The sequence below is a fragment of the Myotis daubentonii genome, chromosome 1, assembly GCF_963259705.1.
Source record: "Myotis daubentonii chromosome 1, mMyoDau2.1, whole genome shotgun sequence".
In the NCBI taxonomy this organism is placed as follows: domain Eukaryota; kingdom Metazoa; phylum Chordata; class Mammalia; order Chiroptera; family Vespertilionidae; genus Myotis; species Myotis daubentonii.
Genome location: NC_081840.1, coordinates 156,981,877 through 157,006,088, shown reverse-complemented (window position 1 = coordinate 157,006,088; position 24,212 = coordinate 156,981,877). Strand labels below are relative to the sequence as shown.

General features: G+C 39.2%; 1 protein-coding gene across 2 annotated transcripts in view; it reads left to right on the top strand.

The window, feature by feature from the left end:
* The window catches only part of PRKCQ (protein kinase C theta), a 146,743-nt gene that overhangs the window by 58,713 nt on the left and 63,818 nt on the right, over positions 1-24,212 (top strand). For both annotated transcript variants that reach the window (XM_059663698.1, XM_059663687.1), the window contains exons 2-4: positions 5,931-6,056; positions 10,379-10,578; positions 15,033-15,093. In XM_059663698.1, the coding sequence (XP_059519681.1) occupies positions 5,939-6,056; positions 10,379-10,578; positions 15,033-15,093 (379 nt within the window). In that variant the 5' untranslated portion in view covers positions 5,931-5,938. The remainder of the gene's footprint in view (positions 1-5,930; positions 6,057-10,378; positions 10,579-15,032; positions 15,094-24,212) is intronic.

Here is a 24,212-nt window from a genome sequence, read left to right as displayed (position 1 = left end):
AGAGTTGCAATAATAATAATAATAACTAACACTTTTTGAGAGTTTACGATGTGCCACCCCATTCTAAGCACCTCCATGTATTTGCTCATTTCATCCTCATAGCCCTGTGAGACGAGCAATAGTGTTATCACCATTTTTCAAATGAGAAAGCAGCATTAGAGGTTAAAGAGCTCCTGCAGCTGAGCTGGGAATGGCATTGATTCCCTACCTGTAACAACAACAACGCCAGAGGCTCTTCCTTTGTACTGACTTCCTCTGTAATTGTCTGCCACCTAACTGAACCGCAGTGTACCCCTGCAGGGAAGAGAAACGCATAAAGATTAAGAGATGATGTAAAATGCCACTTTTGAAAATTAAGTTCCTTAACAAAAATGCAATGAGCTTAGGCCAACTGTCAGAGAGAGGGATCAGCCATGGAGGTTCATACATGATTAAAACATGGCCCCTGTTCTCAGAGCTCACAGTCTTATGTGGGGGCACCAACATGAGCCAATAAGTAGAGTAAAGTGTTATAGGGAAATATGACCACCCCATGAAGTTAATGGCAATGTCCAAAGAAATTTGATTACAGAGAAAACCCTTTATCACAACTAGGGTCTAGGAAAGTAAGGCATCCACACGCACTCACTCTGTGGAGAGGGGATTTGCTAGATGTGATGCAGATAAAATGAGAGGGACATCTATAGTTTGAGTCACTGCCCTCTTCTAAGTATATGTGGTGCCCCAAGGATTAACTAGGAGAAATCCCGGTGGGGCTGTACTATGTCCCCCAAATTTGGAAACTGAAAGGAGTCAAGGACAGAAAATGGGAGTGACACAATCTACCATACTCAGACTTTTGAAATGGTAGAGGTGAGGTAAATAAATTTGGCAGGTGCTGTCTCACAATGTACCGAGGGACCCATGGGAGCCTAGAAGGCCAAGTAAACTCCACCAGGATGTGTTGGAGGGAGAGTGATGGAAGCTTCAAAGAGGAGGTAGATATGGAGCAGGAACTTGAAAGATGAGGATGTAAGTATGGGGCAGGTGGAGGATGGAGTGAAATAGGAGGGCATTCCAGAGAGGGAGCAGTATTACTACACACCTAAATGTATGAAACAGCATGGCAATTGGAGAAATGGCAATAGTTCTGCACAATCCTGAGGAAAGTTCTGGCTGCAGACCTGTCTGGGAATGAGAGATGACCAGAACTACAGAGAGAAACACAGGATAAGCTGCTGTGATGAGTCAAACAAGAGAGGATACAGAATTGATTTGAGCTCAGGCAACAGTGAAATGGGGAGAGGAGGTGGAGAAGGAAAAAAGCAATTTGCTTGTGGTGCATGAGGGGAAAAGTGACATCAGAGCAGAGTGCTAAGCCGAAAGTCTTGGCACCATAAGTGAAGGGCAGATTTGAAAGGCAGGACAATGAGTTCTGTAGGGAGGATCCCCAGGAGCTGTCCAGGAGAGAACTGAGCATTTGGTTTGACTGTTCAGAGGAGAGGTCTGTAGAGGGAACTGGTCCTGGGGCTCTGGTAGAGCCTGGCCAGAACTGCACTGTTTGTTGTATAAGTACAGCACTGTCCTTATACACGTGCTGTTTGTTGTCAATGGAAAGTAAAGAGGCGATTTATGAAATTTACATTCAGAGAAACTGGGGGAGGACACCTGATAGATCCTATCCCGTGCATGTATTTTTGCATACAAATAATTCTCCTTTCTATTTTAGCACCCAGGGAAATCCCCTTTCTCACCGTCAGCTCTGAGCACAAGAAGCCAGCCCACAAAAGCTTTCATGTTAATTCTTCTTCTTGTGCTTATTGCAGATTTTCTCGGCTCTTGAGATATACATATACATACATACACATAGATGTGTGTATGCATGTGTGTCCTCAAGAGAATGGTGGAAATTTACACTGCAAACCTCACTGTATAAAAGTATATGATTGATGTTGTCCTTGCCAGTGTGAGGTAAGAACATTTCCAAAATATTTGCTAATCACATGGGTAAAAAATTATTATTATTTTTTATATTTTAAATATTTTAACTTTTTGCATTATTACAGGATCTATAAGCATTGAATATTTATAGATCTTTAAAGAAAATGCATTATCAAATTCTAATGTTACTTTTCTTCTCAGCCATTTGAACCAAAACGCAAAATTTCAAAAAAGCTTAAATACTGCAGAGTAAAAGTTGTTTTGTTTATCTTTAAGACTCTATTTCTATCTAGTAAATTGAGAAGGCTACTCTTAATTACCTTATGGTTTAAAATTAATATTTTGTTATATTAATTCACATTTTTCCAATGTATATTTTTGCATTTTTATCTATATACCCTCTGGATTTATTATCCTTGCCTTGAAATGCCAAACGCATATTTTAATTTGATTTTTAAATTATCATATGGCAAAATTGACTTTTGTTTTTGGTGTATAATTCTGTGAATTTCAGTTTACATTTCTGTGAGCACTACCACAGTCAGTCTGTAGATCAATTCGATCTTTCCCCAAAACTTGCTCATCAATCCCTATAGAGCCATACCCTGCCCCCTCCCCCAAGCACTGGCAACCACCAATATTTTTTCTCTATATTGCTTTGTCTTTCTAAAAATAGTATATTAATGCAATTATATAATATCTTGTTTTATTTGGCATTTCTTGAATTGCTCACAAGGCTGAACACTTTTTCATGCAACTAGTTGCAGCTATGTTTTCTGTATTTTGTATAGTTTGTGTCATTGCCACTTACGCATTCAGGTCATAGGTAGCATTTATGCAAACTTGCTGTGCTTATTACGTAAGAACTAGAGGCCTGGTGCACAGATTCGTGCACATTGAAAGGAAATTAATTAGAAGGTGGATGGTGGGTGGGACTGAGTGAAATGGGCCGGACACGCCCTGGAGCCAACCTCCCATGGTCCCTCCCCAGCCGGCCGCACCTGGGACGGTGCCGCGGCTCGAAGGGTGACTGTGGAGTGAGCGGGGTCCCTCCAGCAGAGGGGTCCCTCGGTCTGGCCTGCAGGGATCAGGCCGAAACTGGCAGTCTGACATCCCCTGAGGGGTTCCAGAGTGCAAGAGGGCACTCTGCAAAGTTGCTGTTACTTGGCAGCTCCTGAGTTGAGCATCTGCCCCCTGGTGGTCAGTGAGCATCATACCTACTGTCCAGTCACTTAGGCTTTTATATATATAGATGATGCTAACTCATTGTCTGTGGTAATTTCCATCTATATTGCCCTTGCTAAGTTCTTGGCTTTATGTTTCATTATTTTCTTGAAATATATAAGACCTTATGATTAGTAATATCATCAGATCTAGTAATATTGTAGTACTCTGGTGATCTAGTCTGATGCAATATTCCTAATTTTTAAAAAAATTATAAAAGGATGGTTATGACAGCATATTTCTAGCATGGAAAATTTGGAAACAGTCTAACTGTGAAACTATAAGACTTTAGTAAAGCACATCCCAGTGCTGTGCCTCAGTAGAACATCATGCAAGAATGAAAAGGATGCTGTCAAAAATAATGTAACATAGGCTGTTTTATGGTAAAATATTAAACGAAAAAGCCAAATATAATTCCATGCATACATATGAGCACAGTATACAAAACAAAACAAAAAACACACAAAACCTGTTTATTTAGAAAGACTAGAGAAAAATATATCAAAATAGTAATAGCAATTTGTTTTCATTGCTGGAACTGTGAGATGTTCCAATTTTGTGTGTTTTCTTCATATTCCACACGGATCACTTTATTGCTACAGGAGGGGAAGTTTTTCTGAAGAGCTCAGGAACAAAATGCTACCTTTGGCCTTTAAAAATACCCACCCCTGAGCTTGAGCGTTATTAAAAGATGTGTGAAGTTAAACACACAAATGTCAATTCGCTCTTTTGGATGTCAAACTGTCAAATCCTGTCACTGGGACTAGACCTTTAGAAAGAGAGGCAGTGGCTTGACTCTCACACAGGTGCACGCGCTAGGTAAACTGTCAAATGCTCATCGGTGAGTGGACAAGGTAAGAGAATCTGGTGAAATGGAAAATGAATCTGGACTGCTAATGAAATAGGTCAGTTGCTGTCTAAGAAGCCCTGTGGGAGGAGAGGGGGTTTCACTGCTCCTCACTTTCATACAGAGAAACCCAGGTTACCTTAGAGGTTTCTGTCTATTCCCAGACAGATTTTCCCAGGTGCATGCTGAGCTGTTGTCACCTAACTGTGAACCCAGCCTGGAAATGGCAGAATGACAAATCCCTCCCTAAAGGTCAAAGTGCTTGTAACTCACACTTCATGAGTCAGTGATCCCTCCTGACTCAAGACAGTATTACTTATCTTTACTTGTATTGAAGAAATCTTCACAGAGTTCACACATGGTAAATATTCTCAAATGAGAATGGTTTCTGGTGATTTTTCCTGATTATTGGAGATACACAGATTTCTCCAAAAGACCTATGTGGCCCAGGAGAGGTGGGGAGGGGTCTCAAAGAAGTTTTCTCCAGAGAACACTCGGTTACCAGCTCACCTACTGCCTGAGAATTCTAAACTCAGAGGGCGAAGGGGTCCCCTAAAGACAAATCTGAAGTCATCCTGCTGCTAATTCAACAGAGTGACCTACACAGCTTGTGTTTCAGAGACTAAGGACACCCCAACAAATCATGATTCTGTAACCAGCTCCTCTAGTTAAACCTGCTAAACTCCACGGGGAATTGGGACTTGCTTAAAATCCATGAAATTAACAATAGTTGTCAAGAGACCCTAATTTGTCTTGCTCTGGGTCCAAAAAAACCCCCAAAAGATCCAGAGATGACTGGCATTCCCCAGGACTGGTAAACTTTTACCACTCAGATTCAGGTTTCTGGGCCCAACATTTCCAGCAAAGTCATTGATTCTCACATCTGGATTCCCATTAGTCTGAGCAGTTTACTTCCTTTATATAAGGTAGAAAAGAAAGCTAAGGCTTTGTAATGATTAACTTTGTTCTTGTTAACTTTGGCTTACTTAAGAAACTGGTAAAATTCAGGAGACAGTTCAAGAAGCCAAAAGAAGGAACTTTTCACTGATTACCAGTTAATAGTTTCAAAGTAATGTGACCTCATAGAAAAGTAGGTTAAAAAGGAAAAAAGGTGCTTAGTTGAGATAAGTGGCAGCCAGAGTAAACAAGGAAAGGAAGGAACAGCAGGTGAAGATTCAGACTAGAATCCTAAAATGTGTGGCCAAGGCTATGATTTTCACCTATATCTCTAGGCAAGCTTAATTATGAGTTAATTGGCTTTTATGAAGTACTTTGTTGATCCTTGCACAATAAAGCACTGTTTTATGGCAGTCAATGATTTAGGGTTTTTTAAGTAGTTCATGACATTCAAAAGCTTATTTTATATGTATGCATATTTACATACCGCACATATATATGACTATGAAGAGAGCAACCTTTTTGAAATGTCTAAAGTACATAGGGCTCAGCTGCTAAATACCCAGAGCTAGTTCTACCACACACACAAATAGCCCATGTAAGAATTTTGTGGTGTCATATTTAACTGGTGTGACTAAAATAGACTCACCCTTTATAAACTCATTTTTCTATTATTGTTCGTTGTTTCCTGGGTTCCTACTTGAATAATAGAAGAAATAAAATGTTGGGAAACGTTTCCCTCTCTCTGTAACTATCAGACATAACTGCATTAAATGAAGAGTGGATTACAATTCCAACCGACGAGGCTGAATAACGCAGACTTCCAGAACGCCTCCTTCCTTGGCAAGTCGGTCTGTGGTTTGGGGTGAGCCCAGTAATATATTTTGCAGAAGGGGGAGTAAAAGCATTTCTTCAAATGGAGAGTTAAGCCATTTGAAGCTGAGGCTGTTGGCAATAAAGCACTGGTTAGGTGGATATGGGACACCAAAAATAATACATTTTATAGCCCCTCAAATAGCATTTGTCTTTTGTCACTTTCCAGGAGCCACTATGTCACCATTTCTTCGAATTGGTTTGTCCAACTTTGACTGCGGGTCCTGCCAGCCATGTCAAGGAGAGGCCGTTAACCCTTACTGCGCTGTGCTGGTCAAGGAATATGTTGAATCAGGTAAGCTAGTGTGGCTCTTCCAAGCGGGGGCGGGATAGGAAGAGCCTGCTGTGAACTATGAAGCAAGGCCTGTGGGAAGAGCTCAGGAGATTTCTCTCAGTGCAGTGGCGGATGCATTGGCGTAAGCACACTCCGCCTATACAAGCTTCCTCGGCACACCGGGAAGTGGCAGCGCCTGCCTGAGCAAACCTCCTAGAGCCCCTACATAGTACCCTGATCTTTCCTACTATTGGCTGCCCTAAGGATAGTGTAAACTTCCAATTGGTCCAAAAAGTTATATATACTGCTGCACTTACACAATAAACTTGAATCTGCGTCACTGAACCTGGTCTCCGGAGTCGGGCATGCTTCGTTAGGACTCCGTCGGCCTCACCCCGGCGGACCCCCTGCTTCAAAGGCCTTTCCTGGTCTTCGAGGTCATCTAGTTCAACCTAATTTTCATTCCAGGAAACTGATGCCCAGGGAAGCCCAGTACCTCCTCAAGGGTAAATGGGCTTAGGGATCACCTCTGAACTAGACCCAGGCCACCTGCCTGTGCTCTATTTCATGAGACCATTTTCCCACATAAACAAAGGGAGCAAAAGAAAGGAGAAATGGGTTTGCGGACTTTATGTGAGGAGTTAAGGGGTTGGGGGGCCAGAGGGAATCTAGCGCTCTAATGTGGAACATGGGACCTATGTTGTTAAGACTCATTGTTTTCAAAGATTATAGGTTAAGTCTGCATAATCTTAGAATTAGCTTCTAAAGACAGCTTTCTGTTTCTTTGCACATAGTTGATGAAATTACAAAGAACATATGAATTAGCCATTAGGAACCAAATTTCAGAAAACTTACTTTTTTATTAAGACCCTGGATCAGTAAAATAATAGTTCGTGTTATGTCAAATTGAAATGTAGATAGGCAGTTCATGGTGAGAGAGAAAGCGTGACAGGCTTTCAAAAGTCCTTTTGTGGGTTTAGATCATTCAATTAAAATAATCCCATTCTGACTGGAATTTCTCCACAGTCACTTCCATTGGTTTCCATTCTCCTCCCTGCCTCTATATTTTAAGATTCTTATGGACTTTCTTTTTTTAAATTTATCTTTATTTTTGAAAGTATTACAGATGTTCCCCTTTTTTCCCCATTGACCTCCACTCCTGTCCCCTCCCCAGGCCTTTACCCCATTATTTTCTGTGTCCACGGGTTACACATATATGCATATAAGCTTTTTTTGTTGATCTCTTCCCACTCCTTCACCCCTTCCCTCTGAGGATCCTCAGTCTTATGGACTTTCTAGCAGTGGTTCTCAACCTTCCTAATGCCGTGACCCTTTAATACAGTTCCTCAGGTTGTGGTGACCCCCAACCATAAAATTATTTTCATTGCTACTTCATAACTGTAATTTTGCTACTGTTATAAATCTTAATGTAAATATCTGATATGCAGGATGTATTTTCAGGGGTCACGACCCACAGGTTGAGAACCACTGAAGGAAGTTTACATCCCAAAGTTTTCCCAGCCCCATTACCTTTCCTGTTTCCCTCCATACACTTCTTGTTTCAGCAGACACTTTGTAGAGAAGTAAGATTACCCCACGCAGGTCTTCAGTGACCATATGAGCCATTACAGTTCATTTGCATGAGAAGTATTTATGGGGCACCTACTGTGCACTGGACAGAAAAAGTGCCTTTGCTTTAACACTTCTATTCTTGCAGAGGAAGATAGCAAGGAAACAAAAATATTATATGGTAAGTAATGTGGAGTAAAGAACAAAAAGTAGGAACGGGGAGAGAGAAGGTTTGGGGACAGAGAAATGTCACTGCCTCTAAGGGGGTGGGGACAGAGAAATGTAACATTTACAGACACAAAGGGGAACCTGATTCTGCAGGTGAGACCCTGATTCTGCAGGTAAGAACCTCTAGCTAGATGTTACTGGCTCAGCATCCTGGAGTTCCCAGTCCTCCTGTCTTGCCTTTTCTCTCCTTTAAAAGACTTGGACTCCCAGTTGACTTCATCCCCGCTGCCACAGTGAGTGTGTCAAAGCTGAGGAGACCATCTGAATCATCCTGATTTCCCTTCTGACCAGATTTCTCTCCTGCTTAGTTTGAAGTGAGAATGGCACTTGCTCCCAATCTAAAACCTTTCAAATGTCACAGAAATCTTTGAAGTGTGAAATGTCTTGAGCTCTTCAAAGCTGCTTTGGACTTAATGGGTCTCCTGGATCCCAGTTCTCTTTACAACCACAGGTCTCCCTGACATTTGCTTCCCGGGAGCTTTATTTTTTTTTTAATTTCTTCTCCTTTTGGCCTTGCCTTTGAACTTGGTCTAACCAGCCATGTGGATCAAGACCTTGTCAAAAAAGAAGATGACTTTGTTTTTCCAAAGGTTAGCCTGTTGTTTTTTATTTTGCTTTGGTTTTGTTCAGAAAGGAAATCTCTCTGAACATTATCATTCAAGTATTACGTCTACAGAATTTAAACACACTTCAACCTTGGGGCTGTGTGGCTGCCTTTTTCATGGTGAATTCACAGAACAGGGACAAACAGAACACAGTGCTGAGGGCCCGAGAGCCTTTGAAACAATGATGAAACTCACTGTAACTAGACAGATGCTGAGTTCTGGTCCTCTTTTTTAGATGATTACAAACCTAGTGATCAAAAGTGTGAAAAATGCCTCCCCCTGCCAACTTCTGTCCTTTGTCGGGTGGAGAAAGGTTATGGTTATGAGAAGAATTATGAGAAGGAGGGGCTTAGAGTCCATAGAAGTAAAATGTTACTATGATCGTTAATCTTGCCATCGTTTGTTTTTAAATCCAATTCAATTTCTTTTTTCCCAAGTTTATTAATCATATTTAAAAAATATTTTCAAAATTTCTCACAGGCTTTTTCTCCCACTTATAAGCAAACCTTAAACCAAGGTGTGTGATGAAATCAGTGAGGAAAGAGCGGAAGGTGCATGTGCGCGAGGACTATTCCCAGGCCTCAATCCCAGCTTTGTCATCAGCAGAACCAGAGGGAGCAGCAATATATACCCATGCCACTCCTTTAGCTCTGTCTATATTATCCCTGAAAGTTAAGAGGTATCAGAATGCTGGTAGAAACTTCACTAAGTGTGACAAACTATTCCTTCTTCTCGGCCTTGGTTAATAATTACACTTCCTCAAACAGTGCCTTCCACTTTACTAAATCTTCATCCTCGCCCATGGTTCTTTCCAGTAACAGACTAATCGATGTCACTCTCCTAGTTAAATTTCTTTTAAACAAGCAATAGAAATCTTCCCCTTCCTATTCTCCCCCTATCATTATCAGAGTTCATACCTCCAATAACCAGGTTTGCCTAAAAAGAGAAGTTTCAGCTTATTCACATCCTTGTATACCTCCCAAATACCAATTTAGCCTATTCCGTTCTAACAGTGTGCCTTGGAGAGAAAGGTCCATCTGGAGTCAGAACTACTTGGTTTCCCTGCTTTAAACCGACTTTACCTTTGGTTTCATCAACACCGCTGAATTGCTAAATCTGCCACTTGCTGTGCTTATTATCACAAGAAACAAACACTCATATGCCACTGTCGTTTTCTGCTTCTGGAATGATTAGAGAACATCTACTACAGAAACCCAATCTGGATGAAAGATGGGACAACACTATTTATACTCCCACTAGTGAACTCTCCCAATTGCCTGGCGGCTCTGGGGAGGTTTCCCTTAAACCTCACCATCCTGACCATGGTTCTTGTTAGAACCATTCCAGAGGCTGCCACTGCCTTCCTTCCTCACTGCAGGTCTATGGCCTGCTCCACTGACTCACTCCATGGAGAAGGCCACCACCTCTCCAAGTTACTTGTCAATTTTTGCTTAGGGTGCATGGTGCCTGGTTCAGGTAAAATGTATCCGCATTTGAAAATTAGAAAAGGCAATAATGGCTCATTATATTTTATAGTTTATGCCTTTTACCATAAAGAATGGGGTGTAAGTCACTCTGCCCTACCAAATATACTGAGCTTAGCCCTTTAATTCTCTTTATTTGCTTAGATATTCACACTCACAGTGAAGCAATTAACTGTTGGATAGGAAAAGAACGGTGCCACTCCAAGGCATTGTCAGATTTTTGTTGCCTAAATTATCCAGATTGACTTTACGTTTCATTACATTACCTTGCTTGCCAAACTTGGAACTGTCTCATTCTGTCCTACATTGTCTCTAATTGTTTTCTGCATCATTTTTGTCTTTCCAACAGGATTATATATCCTGGAGAGTAGATGGAATGAGTGCCACTGCTGAATTGAATTGATTTTCCCCCCGAGTGGGCTAAACGAATAACGAGACCATCTCTTTCTGTCCCTAGAGAATGGGCAGATGTACATCCAGAAAAAGCCAACCATGTACCCACCCTGGGACAGCACTTTTGACGCCCATATCAACAAGGGAAGAGTAATGCAGATCATCGTGAAGGGCAAAAATGTGGACCTAATATCTGAAACTACTGTCGAGCTCTACTCCTTGGCTGAGAGATGCAGGAAGAACAACGGGAGGACAGAAATATGGGTAAATATCTGAGCTGTGAGCCTTATTTAAACTGTGTGTACCATTAAGTGATAAGTACCATATTAGCTAAAGACTAGCTCAAAATTTCAATGTCATCCTAAAATTATGACACAGTAGCATTGTGTAAACAGACTCCCTACTTAGTCATTGGTGACTTGATAATGACAATGATCACCGAACCAGTTTGGCTCAGTGGATAGAGCTTCCACCTGCAGACTCAAGGGTCCCAGGTTCGATTCCAGTCAAGGGCATATACCTTGATTGCGGGCACATCCCCAGTGGGGGGTATGCAGGAGGCAGCTGATCAATCTCTCTCATCGATGTTTCTAACTCTCTGTCCCTCTCCCTTCTTCTCTGTAAAAAATCAATAAAATATATTTGGAGCTCCAGTGGCACAATCGGTTAGCGCGCGGTACTTATAAGACAATGATCATTACTTGTGGACTATTGAACATATTGTCATATTCAAATCTCTTTGATTCCTGTATAAGGTGAAGAACGTCTCTTAGGCTATGAACAACTGTTCATGATTTATAACTAAAAGTAAGCTCAGAAATATCATAAATGTCCCCTAACTTGGGAGCATAACTGTTGTCTATTTATCAAGATAACACATAAATATCTTGATAAGATATCTTACAGATAAGATGATAGATAAGTGAGAGTATAGAGCAAAGATCTATTTAATGTTTGGTCTTCTCCATACTTTGCCAATCCTTATAAATTGTTTTAGCTATAATGTATTCACTTAGCTTACTTTGTACTAAAAAGTACATCATACACATTCCATGTTACTACATCAAGTTTTTGAAAACTTTTATAAGTGCTTTATTAACAAATGTTTATAAATATTAAAGGGAAGAATCCCATATAATAAAGAGCTAATATGCTAATTAGTCCAAAAAGCAGAACGACCATTCGGATGACCTTCTGGATGAAGCTGAGGCTGCAAGGGCCGAGCCCCTTGCATGAATTTCGTGCATCGGGCCACTAGTAAAATATAAAAAAATAAATAAAATTCCCAGTGAAAATTGCTGGGGCCTACAAAATGAAAGTATTTCTATACCAGTGAAAACTGCTTTTAAATAACATGGAACCCAGAAAAATATTATCAAATGTTTATATCATTTACAGAAACAGAGAGAATCTTACCTTTCTGCTTCTTACTTCCTATAACTCAGATTTTTAATAACTCCACCCAAAAGATTTTCAAGTCACTGGATTCAAAATAAGAATAAGAATGATATAAGCCTAAAAACTAGATTTTTTTGTGTGTCCTTTTTGTATTTTTTACCTCAAAAAAAAATCAGTACTTATTAGGGAAATGTATTTTTATATAAATCTTTTGCTAGTGTCACTAAAGTCATCTTTAAAGATAAGCATATGCCAAGATTTTTTATTTTTAAAAAAGGGTTCCTATGCTTAGATGTGCCCAGATAAGTTAGTTCAGCAGTATCTGTTGAGCACTTGGGGGAAGACTCATGGAAACAGAACTCCTCCTGGGTAGCTAATTGGGCAAGTAGTACAATAATGTCACAGATGTGTACTATAGTCTTAAAGGGTTTACATAAACCAGGTAAGTGAAGGGAGAGGCTGTAGCTGGGCCTGAAGCAAGGGAGCATTAGGCTAGTCTAGGAGAAAGCAGAAATTAACTAGAGAAAGCCTTCCCCAGTTTTCATCATTTCCCATTTACTTTCTGCTTTCTGCCTTATTAAAAAGAAAAAGTCACCAAATCCCTAATTTTTAAAAGTAACATGCTATTTTATTTCCTTCTCAAATAATGAAAGGATGACTACCTTTTTAATCCTTTTGTTAAGATTCACTGATAAACAGGTTGCTTTTCTATTTGTATCTCAAAGTTCCCTTTGATTGTTTGCCTCAGCTTTTTCTGATTTTATTCTTATCAGACTTTTCACTTTTTTTTTTTTTTTTGCAATCTATGATTATTTAGACATAACCCTTGGGGACCTTCAGATCTTCATTTAATTAGCAACCTTTTTACATTTTCCAGCTTTTTAAAAAAAGCTTTTTCTTGATTGACTTTTATTTATAGTGTTTAAGAGCCAACAGGTTGTTTGGGACTTTGTTTTGGACTTATATTTTCTCATGCTTCTACTTTCTTAAAATTAATTTCTTTATTTTTAGAAAAATCTTTTCTCAAAGCTGCCTTTCACTTATGCAGACACCATCATCCAATTTCTAAACACCCCACGGAGGCTTGCCTCCTGTTTTCCCAAGTTTTTTAACATTTGTATGGTGAACTACTATTCACTCTCAGAAACGTGATGGACTATGACTTTCTGTGGATACTGTTTTGCCAGCAGCTTAGAGGTTTAACTTCCCCCATCACCAGTAAGTCCTGCCTGTTGATAACTATGGTTACCTGGTCCCAATCTCCCCCACTTCATTGTCTCCTGCTCTTCTAGTTCCACCTTTGCGTCCACCTTTATTACATATTACGCAAACCAGAGAACAGCAGTGTATATTCTTGATGGCAAAAGCACTTCTCTTTTCATTAATTTATTTAGGTTTTCAAGAGAATTTAATGTTGACCAAGCAGTACAGTCTTATTTTATCCTAAAATTCTAATAATTGTGATACTGTGACAGAAGTGTCACTATATCAGTTTTTCAGAGATCTTTGAAGGATTAGTGACTTACACAAGGTCACACAGCCAGTAAATTATTTAGCCACAATTCAAATTCAGTCCTGGGTTCAACCAGTCCTTTCTTAACTAGTCACAGTTATTCTAGTTAACTCATGGATGTAATTGTCAAGAATGACCTTTAATTCATCTTCATATTCTTTTTGATATATTAACAATATAGAGTTATGGTTTAGTATATTAGCAATAGTGGTCAGGTTATGGTGGATTTGACATTTTTTCCATTATGTCACAATACTGTATCACCCCTTAAATGACATTTTGCTCTAATCCTTTCTACATACTAGGTGTACTGGTTAATAATATGGATTTTTTTCAATAGATGGAGTTACGCATATGTTGATATATATGTGATTTGATATGTATGCTATTTTGTTGTATTGACAAGTTTCAAAACTTCATATGTCAAATTTTCTGAAGGTGTTAACATCATAGATATGTTTACGCTTAAAAATGTAAAATTTCGTGCCAAAAGAAAAGCATTTGCAGGAAGTTTTAATTCATTACTTTATTTTGAAGTGCTGCTGAAAGTTATCGTATACTTCGGGAAGCTTATGGTGAACATGCTCCATCTCAAGATACTTGTAAACTCTGGTTTAAATGCTTTAAAAGTGATGATTTCGATCTGAAAGACAAAGAATGTCCAGGTCAACCTAAAAAGTTTGAAGACCAACAAAATTACAAGCATTATTGATGAAGATGCGTGTCATACTCAAAAACAACTTGCAGAAAGATTAAATGTTGCTCAGCAAACAATTTCCAGTCATTTACAAGCAATGGGAAAGATTTTAAAGGAAGGAAAATGGGTGCCACATCAACTGAACAAAAGACAAATGGAAAACTGGTTAATAGTTAATCTGAAATATTAACCAGTTAATACGGATTTTGTAATTTAAAAAAATGCTAATTTCAAGAGAAACATCAAAAGTGTTTTATTCAAAGTAATGTCTATCGCTAGGTATACATTTCCCCATCTTTCAGGTATTTGTGGATACCGTCCCAATAGAACTTTTCTTGTTTTGAGACAGACTATTCAGAGACCCAATTTTCCACTGCTTTGTATGTTTTGAAGTGCTGCTCAGAAAGTGCATGTGCCATCGATCAGAACAAGTGGTAATCTGAAGGAACAATACAACAAAATAGCATAATATCAAATCACATATATATCAACATATCTATAACTCCATCTAGTGAAAAAAAAATCCGCATTATTAATCAGTACACCTAGCAATGTTACTGAAATACGTCATTTTATCATTTCTCAGACCAATTGAATCAAAATTTCCTTTAGATTATCCAGCCCTTTCCCAAGGAAAAAGTCTCTCCTTGTAGAACAAAAGGTCACTCCCATCTCGTACCCTGATTAACCTTGTCCCATGTGTGGAGGCACCTGCAGTAAAGGATTTATCTTTCTTTCCAAAGACCTACTTGTTCCCCATGTGAGCTAGTCCCAGGGTCTGTGATTCTTTTGTCATGTTTAAGATCTGAATTGCCCCTTTACAGTTCTTCAGATAAGCAGCAGTGCGGGACAAGAAAATCAAATAGAATCTGTTTGGGAATTTGTTTCTTCCTTATGGAAGTTTTGATCTCCAAATAAAATTAATGAGTTGCTGAGGTGTCTTAATAAAAGAAAGACTGTATGCACGGATGCTACTATGATGATATGCATGGGTAAAATGAAAGGGAGCAATGATTGGATTCTGCCATCACCAAACTTACCATCATGATATCATAAACCTCAGCGCTTGTTTCACCTTTTGACTGATATTCCTTTCCTTCTCTCAACCAGTTAGAGCTGAAACCTCAAGGCCGAATGCTAATGAACGCAAGATACTTCTTGGAAATGAGTGGCAAGTGACATTTCTTCTTCCTCTTGGGGGGTGAGAAGGGCATGTCCCTCTCCTCTTGTGCAAACCATTGGACTTTTGCAAAGCATAGAAAAGAATCAGGAGAAAAGGAAAGCCCAAGTAATGTTCTTAAATTTTCCAGTGGTGCTCAAATACTAGTTGAAAACACACTATCTGGGTGAGAGAATCATAAAAATATAAAACATTTATAGCATTAGTTTTTTAATTGTGTGGACACATATGTCCAGTACTTTTAGTCTGTCTTTATTTTAGTTTGGGAATTTAATGTAAATTCAAAAGGCTGTTTATGTGTCATGATACTGTCTTTGTGTAAATCAGTGGTTCTCAACCTTCCTAATGCTGCGACCCTTTAATACAGTTCCTCATGTTGTGGTGACCCCTAACCATAAAATTATTTTTGTTGCTACTTCATAACTGTAATTTTGCTACTGTTATGAATCGTAACATAAATATCTGATATGCAGTATGTATTTTCATTGTTACAAATTGAACATAATTAAAGCATAGTGATTAATCACAAAAACAATATGTAATTATATATGTGTTTTCCATTGGCCTTAGGCGACCCCTGTGAAAGGGTCGTTCGACCCCCAAAGGGGTCACAACCCACAGGTTGAGAACCGCTGGTGTAAATGATGTAATATAACAAGCTGTCACATTATCAGCAGAATACAAAATAAATATGAGACCAATAAATATTTTCCATAGCACCAGGAGCAAAATTTTAATGACTTCAAGTGAGTCACCTCAAATCCTTTTAGGAACAAGAAAGGAAAATGCATTGCTAAAGAGTTTCAGTTCCATATAACACACAGACATTGATGACGGAAGTTACATTTACGAGTGTGTGGTTGGTGCCTGTGACAACTTGTCAGTTCCTTCTGTTGCATTTATATTCTGTGGTCAAAGTGTTATTTAAACTAAGTAAATGCTAATACTCATAAAATCCTAAACCTCAGAATGTATATGTGAACTTACTGATAATTAACTGATTTAATTATTTTCTAAATTAGTTTTACTACCAAGAAACAAGTTTAAGTTTATAAAATTGTGATGCTTTGGGGGGCAAGGGTGGAGGTGCTTCACATGTACAATTCCTTTGGGTCCAGATTCAAAAAAATACAATGGGGAAAAATATTATGAGATAACCATGTAAACTGGGACACTCAGCAGATATTTGATAATATCAAGATGTTGATATTTTAGGTGTGATGACATTATAGTTATATTTTTCAAAGGTTCCTTATCTTTAAGATACATATGCAAATATCTATATATAAAAAAGCCTAAGTGACCGTTATGACCCAACAACCAGCCAGTAGCTATACACACACTGACCACCAGGGGGCAGATGCTCAATGCAGGAGCTGCCCCGTGGTGGTCAGTGTGCTCCCATAGCCAACCTCCCATGGCCGGCCAACCTCCCACAGTCCCTCCCCCACCAGCCAGCTGGCCCTGATCAGCCCCAATCGCCAACCAGGCTGAGGGACCCTACCTGTGCATGAATTCGTGCACTGGGCCTCTAGTTTATAATAAAATAATACCAGGAATTTGTTTGAAATAATGCATTGGCACACGGTGAGGGGAGTGGATGGATGTAGTAGATGAGTGGCCATAGATTGAAAACTATTGAAGCTGGGTGATAGTTACTGAGAAATTGATTACAATATTTGCTCAACTTTGTATATATTTGAAATTTTCCATAATAGACCTCTTTTTTAAAAAAGAAGAAAACTCCTTAAGAGGTAACAGTACAATCCAAACTTTTCTTCTTTTACATCTGCTGGCTCCAGACATATACTGCATGTCATTGTACTATTTTTGATAGTAAATATAGGGCAGCTAAATAACTAGGTTTGCATCAAAAGTGAAAGTACTGGACTAAATTATAATACCAATGCTGTTTAATTCCTCAAGTAAGACAAATTATACATCTCCTATCAGGTAAAATATGACCCAATGTAAATTGAAGAAAGTCCTCCATCAAAATGCAACTATTCTTGGTAAATGGTTTAAAAATCACTGCTTTGAAAAATAATTCTATGGAACTTAAATTTTGTCTTAGAATGAGAAAGCAAATTCAGACGGACCAAAAACAATGATATTTCACAATGATTACACAAGCCCAGGAAGTTTGTTTGTTTTTTAGAATAAAATGTTGTAGTATTTTAAATTTTTTATACTAGACCAAAATTGAGACTCCATCTTTAAATTTTTATATATCAAAAAACCCTAATTTTTAACAAGCAATATTATGGAATAACTCAACTTTAAGATTCCGTATTGATAATGAGAAATATAGAATATCATTCAATTAAGAATATTTATTATTACATATAACAAATCATTTCCTGAAAGATTCAGAAAACCCAAATGCAAGTTCTTACTCAGAGATCATAAACTCAAATTGGAGAGGTGGTACAGATTAAGCAGAGAATTAAATCTCAAAACATATAAATGATGATTAACCAATGGGTTACCTTCATTCCAGAAAATTGCATATGACAGGCATTGAAGGGGAGGCAGAGTTGAGTTTGCGGAGAAGTGGGTTTAGCCTCTAGTAGGAAAAACATGGAGGCTTGAGCAAAAATATGAATGAACAAAGGACTATGAGAAGATGAGTCTAGGTAGATCAGTGGACCCATGCTAAAATCAGGATGAAGAATCAAAGACAAACCTTCAAGGGCTTGGAAGCCCTTATTGGTAAATGTGTGATTTTGAGAAGTCACCAACAAAGAGTTATAGTCGCATTCTTGAGCAGGACATGATATGATGAAAGCAGTGTTTGGAGGGAACTGCTTGTGACAGAATGTGGAATAGATTTGGGAAAGAAAATAGACTGGATATAGAGAAAACCTATAAAATTTTATTTTTGCAGTGGAGAGTTGGTGAGAATCTGGCCTAGGCATGTGCTTAAAGGAATGAAATAAAAGAAAGAGTCCAAAAGAAAATAAGATAAGAGTAAGATTTCTTGGCAGTGCAGATGAAAGGGTATTCCCATTATAAGTACATAATTAAGGTGCTTTTATAATTCTTTAAAAATGAAAGTTGAATGAGGGGTAAAAATGTTGATGACATCTCTTAAAATAGCCTGGAAAATTATAATAAAAGTGCTAGAAATTGGAAGAGAAGGCAAATGAAGGGGGATAATGAATTCAATCTTGGATAACAATTAAGATGATTTCTACTACACCCCTCTTTAATGAAAACCTCAATTCTTTTCTACTCTATAGGGAGTTAAATGGCTCATTGCTCTCTACATACAACTCAGTCCTTCCTGTATCTTTTCTAAAATTCCCATTCCTTGGTTTCTGTGCTGGAATCACTTTTTCTCTTCTTACTCTGCTCTCCTACCATCACTCTTAGTAGTTCAATGTTCACCCTCACCACCTGACATACCCACTTCATATATTTACACCTTCCTACACTTTTTGTTATCCATTCAATAACCCACAGGTCTTCATGTGGAATTCTCCATCCCAGCAAGGACTCAGAGTCAGTCCTCTTTTTCTTGTAGCTTATTCTCCTCTCCTGTCAATTCTATCCTCTCTCCCACCCAATAAGTACTAGACTTTACCCTAATCTAGTTTCTCTTTCACACCCATTTGTTAGCCACTTTTGACATGAACTCAAAACCTAGCCTGGAATCCATGATAACCCTTGCTAATGCTCTACTGTCATGAGCCCCCTCTTCTTCCAAAGATATCCTGATCTCCATACCAGGCATTCCCTCTCTCCTGCCCTATGCCTTTGACCATTTTTACCAGTAACCTATTCCTCTTGTCTTCATTATCTTGGTTAATTATTGCTTCATCCATTCAGAAACCTGAAAGTAATTTTTATAGTATTATTTTCCTTCAACCTCCCATATTAATCCATTATCAGTTTCTGCCTATGTTGTCTACTTAGTGTTTTCAATTATATCCCCTGCTTACATCATCATTACAGCTTGCCAAATTCCACTCATTCTGCACAGCTGCCAGAATAAACTATGTAAAACTCCACTCTGAACATGCCATGCCTCTGTTCCTTTCTGTGCTCCTATCCCTGCCTACAGCCTTTTGGTATTTATAAATTATCTACAAGAAAATGCTGAAGCTGATGTCACACCTACACATCTTCTGCATGTGACCAGTTCTGTTTTCTGCTTCTTACCACACACTGGCAGTACACACATCCTAAGATACCTTATCGCTGTAACCTTACTCATTCTTTTTCATCTAGAGAGAACACTTTTTGCTTTTCCCCACAATACCTTTTACCACATATTAATGGGAGTTATTTATTCCTCAGAACCCAGGTTGGAAATCATCTCTGCTAGTACCTTTCTTGTCCCAACTTTCCACTCTCACTTCCACTACCTACACCTGTCTTCAGTGCTATAATTCCCTTACCTCTGTGTTCCCATAGCCTCCTGTGAATACTACTGCTCTGACATTTACTATGTTCCTTCTGGACTCTAAGTTGTTTGCAGGAAAACAATGGTTGAAATGATCTTATTTGTCTCTCTAACTTTAGCACCAGGTTCTATGCTAGGTACATAGGAGTTATTTAATGAATGTTCGTTGAACCGTTCAGTTGGACTTACCCTGGCATTTAGAAATTCCTTTAGTTTTCTTTTGAATCCCATAAAGTTCCTATTCCAAACATTCGCACACTCCTTGGTTTCTGAGGATATCTTATTCTTACTCTTTGAGATTGGTCTGCTCCCCTCCCCTCACTCACCCCCATCCCCGTATAACTGGGAGAGACTCCATCTTTGTCTGTCTCTGCATTTAGAATACAGTTGCTTCTTCCTGCATTCTCTTCCTGCTTTTCTGACTCAGAGAAAGTCCTTCCATTCTTGGTCTCCTACATCTAATTCTCAGTAGCTCTGTACCATCAATCATGCTTCCTCTCTAGCATCTTCAGTTTTCTTTCTCTCTTTTTTTATTTTTTATTTTTTTATTGATTAAGGTATTATAAATGTGTGGTTATCCCCCCATTCCACCCCCCCCCAATCCTGCCTTCACTCTCATTGGTTTCCAACTCACTGCAAAGACATCTTCTCCTATCTTCAAAGGGAACTTTTTTTCACCTTTTTACCTCCATGAGTTTTTCTTTCCTCTCCTTCTCTGACACTTTTCTTGGAAAAGTAGCTTATATTTATTAGTCTCTGTTTATTCACTACTTTGTCAATTCTTAAACCCTAAGAGCCTGACTTATATTTCGACCAATCTGCTAAATGGCTTTCTCCAAGACTATGAATCCTCAAAACAAATACCTATTTCTTAGCCTTCAATTCCCTTGACATCTCTATATCATTCCATGCTGAAAAACCCATTCTTTCTTGGCTAGCCCAATGTGATTTTTTTTAAAAAAAAATTATATCTATATTGTTTTTAAAAATTATTTTTCTATTGTTTGAGCTACATGCTTCTAACATGAATTCATCTTTAACATGTGCTTAACATGCACTTAGCATAAACCTTTCTCTTTTAATCTTTTTAAATCCTTTATTGTTTAAAGTATTACATATGATTCCTTTTGACCCTATTGACTGCTCCCCACTCATTTCCACCCCACCCCTGCACATGCCCTCACTCCCCGCCACCACTGACTGTGTTCATGGGTTATGCTTATATGCATGCATACAAGTCCTTTGGTTGATCTCTCCTCTTCCCTTTTTCCCCACCCTATTTCCCCCTACCCGCTGAGGTTGTATGGTCTGTTTGATGCTTCTATGTCTCTGGATCTATTTTAGTTCATCACTTTATGTTGTTCATTATATTTCACATATGAGTGAGATCATGTGATATTTATGCACTGCTACTGGGAATGCAGAGTGGTCAGCCACTGTGAAAAACAGTATGGAGTTTCCTTAAAAAATTAAAAATAGACCTCCCATTTGACCCAGTAATCCCACTCCTAGGAATATATATCCCAAGAAACCAGAAAAACCACTCAGAAAGGACATATGCACCCCTATGTTCATAGCAGCACAATTTATAATAGCTAAGATTTGGAAATAGCCTAAGTGCCCATCAGCAAATGAGTGGATTAAAAAACTATGGTATATCTACACAATGGAACACTGCACTGCTGTGAAAAAGAAGAAATTCTTACATTTGCAACAGCATGGATGGAACTGGAGAGCATTATACTAAACGAAATAAGCCAGGTGGAGAAAGATAAATATCACATGATCTCACTCATATGTGGAATATAATTAACAACATAAACTAATGAACTAAAATAGATCCAGAGACATAGAAGCATGGAACAGACCATCCAATGTGATATTATTCAATTTTTTCTCTTAATTTTTCAGCTGCCTCTTTATGGTCTCTTTTGTAATTCCTTTCCCTACCACTTAAAAAATATGCATGTTGCCGAAACCGGTTTGGCTCAGTGGATAGAGCGTCGGCCTGCGGACTGAAAGGTCCCAGGTTCGATTCCGGTGAAGAGCATGTACCTGGGTTGCGGGCATATCTCCAGTAGGAGATGTGCAGGAGGCAGCTGATCGATGTTTCTCTCTCATCAATGTTTCTAACTCTCTATCTCTCTCCCTTCCTCTCTGTGAAAAATCAATAAAATATATTTTTTTAAAAAATGCATGTACATATCTCCAAGGCTATTTCACACCATCATATATACAGTTCTTTGTGTGAGCGCCATGTCTCCCTGACTTGACTGTTAGCCTCTCAAAGGTTACAGATATTTTACATTTCTTTAGAACATTCAGCATGGCAATTTCCTCAGAGCTTCCCAAGAAACATTTGTGCTCAGATTGGCTGCAAACAAATGATAGAACAAATAATATAAAAGAAATAACCAAACATATAAAAACCAATGAGCTTCTTCAAGCCAATAAATAAACAGAAGAGAAAATTGCTTCAGAAATAAACATCATAAATACCAGAAATTCTGAGCTTTTGTAAATGTACTTCTTGTAATCACTGAAATGGTTAGAGGATAAAGGATATCACAATAAGAAGCAAGGGAATAAATTCATTTCTAGCACTTTCTTCTTTAAAAAAATTTACATTATCAGAGAAACTAAGATGGCGGCATAGATAAACACCGGGAAATTGCTGCCTCCCACAACAACTTCAAAAAAACAACATAAAGACAAAACGAACAGCATCCAGAACTACAGGAAAGCTGGCTGAGTGGAAATTCTACAACTAGAAGGAAAGAAAAGCACACTGAGAGCCAGAGGAGCTGCAGAAGTAAAGTGCAGAGGTACGGAGGCTCGCGTTCGCGGAAATGGGCTGGTACCTGAGGACGCGGCTGTCTTTTTAAATCGGGAGGGAGTCACAAGCTCCTGACTGCTCTGAACTCCGGTTCCGGGAAGTCTCTGGGGACCCAGGACTCATACGGGAAGAAACTGGACTGTCTGGCAGCGGGCAGAACTCGGAACTTGAGGTCGGCAACCTCAGAGGTGCTTGCAGCAATTACCCAGACACTGAGACACGAGGCCCCTTAGGGCAGGGCTGAGAATCCACCATAGCTGCTTGCTCCGCCCTTTGATTCCCTGAGACCCCGCCCCCCCCAGGCTGCAGCAGAGGCTTTTGCATATGAATGCCCCGGCGCTTTGCAACCTGAAAATTACCTAACTGCAGCTGGGCCAGACAGACCCAGAACTTCCAAGAAAGGCCCAAGGCCCCACAGCAGCTTGCATTGCTTCACAGCTGGGCCTCATCAGGGTACCTCCAAACTCCAAAAAAGGAAGGGGAATCTGCAGATCTCGTTGTAGCTCCTGCTGTGTAACCTCAGGCAGAGGCTAAATTAGCACCTCCTTAGATCCAAGAGCCAGTGTACCCAGTGGTCAGAGGGGGACCATCCAGATTATAACTCCTCAGATCCATAAGGGACACACTCAGGGAGCAGACTCAGTGAGCACCAAAGCCCCACTGAAGCAAGTCTTGCCCCAGAAGGGTGTCTTCAGCACAGAAGTTCTCCCACTGCAGACACAGCTGATTCTCACTGCCAATTGGCCTGGAGGTCAATTCCTCCCAGTGATCCTACAACAATCAAGGCATAACTACAATAAGACTGTGCAAAAAGCCCACAAGGGGGTGCACCAAGAGTGTCCACCTCAGTTAACTGGGGAGGCTGAGCCACTGGGCCCTACAGGACACCTAGCACACAAAACCACTCTACCAACACAGGGAAGCATAAAAAATGCGGAGACAAAGAAACAGGTCACAAATGACAGAAATGGAGGAAAGCAAACGACTGGATATAGAGTTCAAGGTCACCTTTATACGGTTTTTCAAGAATTTTATGGAAACTGCCGATAAATTTAGTGAGGCCCTCGATAAATCTAGTGAGACTCTCGAGGATATGAAAAAGGACCAACTAGAAATTAAGCATACACTGACTAAAATAAAGAATAATATACAGAGATCCAACAGCAGACAAGAGGATCCCAAGAATCAAGTCAAAGATTTGAAATACGAAGAAACAAAAAAGACCCAACCGAAAAAGAAAAAAGAAAAAAGATTCCAAAAATATGAAGATAGTGTAAGGAGCCTCTGGGACAACTTCAAGCGTACCAACATCAGAATTATAGGGGTACCAGAAGAAGAGAGAGGGCAAGATATTGAAAACCTATTTGAAGAAATAATGACAGAAAACTTCCCCTACCTGGTGAAAGAAATAGACTTACAAGTCCAGGAAGCGCAGAGAACCCCAAACAAAAGGAATCCAAAGAGGACCACACCAAGACACATCATAATTAAAATGCCAAGAGCAAAAGACAAAGAAAGAATCTTAAAAGCAGCAAGAGAAAGACAGTCAGTTACCTACAAGGGAGTACCCATACGACTGTCAGCTGATTTCTCAACAGAAACCATGCAAGCCAGAAGAGAGTGGAAAGAAATATTCAAAGTGATGAATGCCAAGAACCTACAACCAAGATTACTTTACCCAGCAAAGCTATCATTCAGAATAGAAGGTCAGATAAAGAGCTTCACAGATAAGAAAATGCTAAAGGAGTTCATCACCACCAAACCAGCATTATATGAAATGCTGAAAGGTATTCTTTAAGAAGAGGAAAAAGAAAAAGGAACTCTTACCATTTGTCACAGCATGAATGGAACTGGAGAGCGGATAAA